This window comes from Buceros rhinoceros, unplaced genomic scaffold (assembly GCF_000710305.1).
Source record: "Buceros rhinoceros silvestris isolate BGI_N320 unplaced genomic scaffold, ASM71030v1 scaffold7337, whole genome shotgun sequence".
NCBI classification, from domain to species: Eukaryota; Metazoa; Chordata; class Aves; order Bucerotiformes; family Bucerotidae; genus Buceros; species Buceros rhinoceros.
In genome coordinates, this window is record NW_010422701.1 from 62,352 (window position 1) to 66,220 (window position 3,869).

General features: G+C 51.0%; 1 protein-coding gene across 1 annotated transcript in view; it reads right to left on the reverse strand.

Annotated features, from left to right (window-relative positions):
- RPTOR (regulatory associated protein of MTOR, complex 1) overlaps positions 1-3,869 on the reverse strand; it is a gene marked incomplete at its 3' end in the record, with an annotated part of 119,383 nt that overhangs the window by 59,243 nt on the left and 56,271 nt on the right. The window contains exon 8 of the mRNA XM_010140139.1: positions 442-542. Coding sequence (XP_010138441.1) covers positions 442-542 — 101 coding nt within the window. The remainder of the gene's footprint in view (positions 1-441; positions 543-3,869) is intronic.

Consider the following 3,869-nt stretch of genomic DNA (forward strand, 5'->3'; position numbering starts at 1 on the left):
TCCTGCTGTACTGAGCGCTCCACAGAGCTCCACGGGAAGAGTGGTGACTGATCCGGCCACCCATGCTCCAGAAATACAAACCCAAAGCAGAACGGGGTACAGAATCGGGGTAACGTTGCTCACAGTGAACGTGAGCAGCAAAGAGGATGAAAAGGGGCTGCTCTTTACAGCTACAGTAAGAAAGAGAATTGTTCAAGCTAAAGCAATCACATCAGTGCTAGAAAACCCCTTCTGGTTCCTAATGTTCAGGTTGCTGAAATGCTTCTGGTAAACAGAATGAATTTTTAAATTTAGCTAGCCCTATGACCCAGTCTGGCAGGTTCTTCCAGCGCCAGGCTTTACCTGTCCCCTTATTTCAGCGGCTCATTTATCTCTCTCTTCATTCTCCTCCTCACACCAAGCGATGCCCACTGCGAACCCTCGAGCCCTCCCAAGGCTCACCTCTCGGCAGGACATTCCAGGCGATGGTGTCTGTGATAGCAGTGAAGATCCAGTTCAGCTCTCCCAGGGGCGTTCTCCTGTCGTTCAGCCTCCCAGGAATCCTGCACACGGGGACAAACAGAAGTTGGTCCTATTACATTCCGTGTTTTTGAGGTGCACGCACCTGCACGCCTCTGAGGCGCAGCCAGAGCTCACCTAAGACAGGATTTCCAGAGCTTTAATTCTTAAACAAGAGAGAATGTCGCCAGACAGACGTGCCTTACCCAAAATCCATCACATTTGGATTCGCTTGCGAGAGGAATTGCCGGATAAGGGGGGATAAACACAGCTCTTTATTGACACCTGAGCTAAAGGAGAACTGGGAAGGTGTCAGAGGTGACGCAGTGGAAATGCCTTTTTCTTCTAAAGTGCCACTCTGCTTCGTTTGATCCATTATCCACCTCTGGATGAAATATTTAGTCAGAAATACAATTTTTATTTACACAGACTGTGTGCCCACGATCCATAACACCCGCGTAAAAACTCCTGAGCCATCAGAGTCCAGAAAGTAAAAACCACTGGTTTTTAAGCAGTCAGAAAACACGGTCCTTCTGTTAAAAACTGTCTCATGGTACCACACATCCGACTCAGCTCCCTGTGTTCCTTCCCCCCCAAAGAGAAGGAATCTCTTTCCCCTCAGGAGCCTGGACTAGCAGTGCAGCGCACGGAGGACACAGCCAGCGGCACTGTCACTGCTCCAGCCGCGCTGCCACCCCAGCAACTCTGACTCTTTCTCCACCTGGGCAGTACGCAACTGGGAGTGGAGCCTCAACCCTAAGCATGTCAACGTCATGTCAGCCAGACCTACAGGAGCCCCCTTCTGCTGCGGTATGGCACTAAAACTGCTGAGGAGCCCAATTACTAATTTTATTAAATAATTCAAGGTAGAAAGAAGTGGCACTGATCGGTATCGGGGATGGCAGCTCTCCATGGAGTGATCTGCTCCCATCCCTGCCTCCATGCAGGATGTGAGAGGAAAGGGAGCAAAGCTTGGCGTCTGTCTTATTTTTTAAAGGTTGTATTTTAGATAGGAGAAAATAACTCCAGTCATGCAGAAAGCTGCAATATTCTTACAGAGATCCCCTGTAACACAAAGCAAGGGCCAAGCCGTGATCCTGCGGGGATGGCCCAGCTGCACATCCCATGACCACTGAATAAACCAGTGTTTGTAGGTGCTCTGCCATGAAGCCAGGGGTTATTACAGGATACACGAGTAGTGTGGGACTAGGTAACGCTTCAGTTTGCTCCAGCAAAGGCCCTTCTGTGCCTATACACACATAGGGATTTACATACACGTGTACGGGTGTGGTTTGGCTATGAGACAACCTGCATTTAACAGACGACTCTAAGACAACCCGAGCTGTTAACATCTCCGGCATCGGGAGAGCGGTCCCTCAACCCCCAGCGCCTGCAGCGTCCTGGCACTGCGCTCACTGCGCTTTAACACTGATACTACAGAGAAAAGGAATCGCTGCTGCAAAATTTCCACGTGGCAGAAGAGTCACTGAGTGGTAAAACACAGAAGGAAACCCAGCCCCCTCCAAAGAAACACCAGTTTACCCAGGATGGTGTCCCAGAGGCAGCCGGGCACAGAGCCTCACCCCAGGGAAGCAGCACAGCCATGTCGTGTGTACCAGGAGCAGGCAGTGGGCAGAGGGTTTGTCCTGGATCACTGAGGGTGATCCCGGAGTGTTTGACCTAGTGCTCACATTTCGGCAGTCACTGAAATGGCTCCAAAACGGGACATACAAAACAGAGGAGATGCAGAAAAAGCTTTAAAAAAGCTGGTGACTGAACGGCATCCAGTGAGAAATGTAAGGAGGTCGTTCTACCTACCCTACCAAGGAACAACCTGAATATCATGGAAAACACCTACAAGGGAGAAGAATCTTGCTGCCAGCAAATGCTTTACGCAAGCAGAGGCAGAGGGAAGAGCACCTGACCGCTAACAGAAAGGGAGAATTCAATCTGAATCTTTCCAAGGGTCAAGGCACACACTGGTCAGAGGAGCCCGAGCTGACTCTTCTGAGGAGTAACCTGGTGAAGGTCTGTAGCCTGAGGTACACAGAAGTCAGAGCAGACAAATCAACGTCTCCTCTAGCCTTCCCATTTACTATTCTATGCATTAGCGGAGCAGGACAGCGGCTTTGGGGGCCGCAATGTTCCACCAGCAACTGGGCTGGGCTGGGTCCAGGATCTCACTTCTATAGGCTGAAAATGTCACTCAAATTTATTTCATCCAGGAGGTGAATGAAAATCTCACATTGATTTTGTTCATCTGTAAGAAGACGTGAGGTCCATCCAAAGACACTCCAGGACCAGCCTGCCATCAGACATGCTGGTTTGAGACCATGTGCTCGAAGAGACCAAGAGACGCTCTACCAGGACTCAACATGGGCACACCCACAGGCACAACTTAATGGAAAAAAAGCGGCTGCAAACTGTTCTTTGGTGTCTCTCAGCCTCTGCCTCCATCCTCATCAGCTTCCCTAAAGACGCTTTTTAATGCTTGTTTGATTCTCATTAAAAAAAAAAGGAGAAAACCCTCGACCACCCAACCGAGCGCTGGACTGGGAGCGCGGCTGTCCCCCCCAGTTACACAACCTCTGCCCGGCACTGCCAAGGACGGCTCTTCACAAATACTAAAACTATCAAGACAAATGGCACGAAACAAGCGCTTTCTCTATGGCAACCCGTTCCTCCACGGCGCAGTGTTTCCACACGGGCTCAGGCGAAGCACATCCCCTCGAATAAACACCGTTGCTCAAGCAGCTAGAAATTAACATCTGATAAAAAATTCCTGTCTGTCTGGATATCAGAGGGAAAATCTACATCTCTGGCAGAGTGTTTGTTAACTGATCCCCCCGAGCAGGCGGAGGGAACACAAGGCCACACGGCTGCTCTTGTGAGGATTCCACATAAATATTTGCATTGCAGAACACCCTCTGCAGCGAAACAGCGGTGTTTCCTAAGTCAGAGTGTTATTAATTAGAATCCAAAGGGATCCGTGCTGAGCTTCCCCGGCAAGCCCAACGCGGAGCTTGAACTGTGCGATGGCCTGGGGGAGGCCAGCTGTCGGTGGCAGCAGAATCAGGGTGTTCCAGGGAGGCGGTCGAAACAGCGGTGTTTCCTAAGTCAGAGTGTTATTAATTAGAATCCAAAGGGATCCGTGCTGAGCTTCCCCGGCAAGCCCAACGCGGAGCTTGAACTGTGCGATGGCCTGGGGGAGGCCAGCTGTCGGTGGCAGCAGAATCAGGGTGTTCCAGGGTGGAGTTGGGATCCTTACAGCAGGTGGGGAGGTGCAGAGCGCACAGCTCGTCCTAAACCCTCTCTGACAAACCCATGGTCCACACCTTGCTGATGGTGCTGAGCAGGAACGGCAGGCGGAG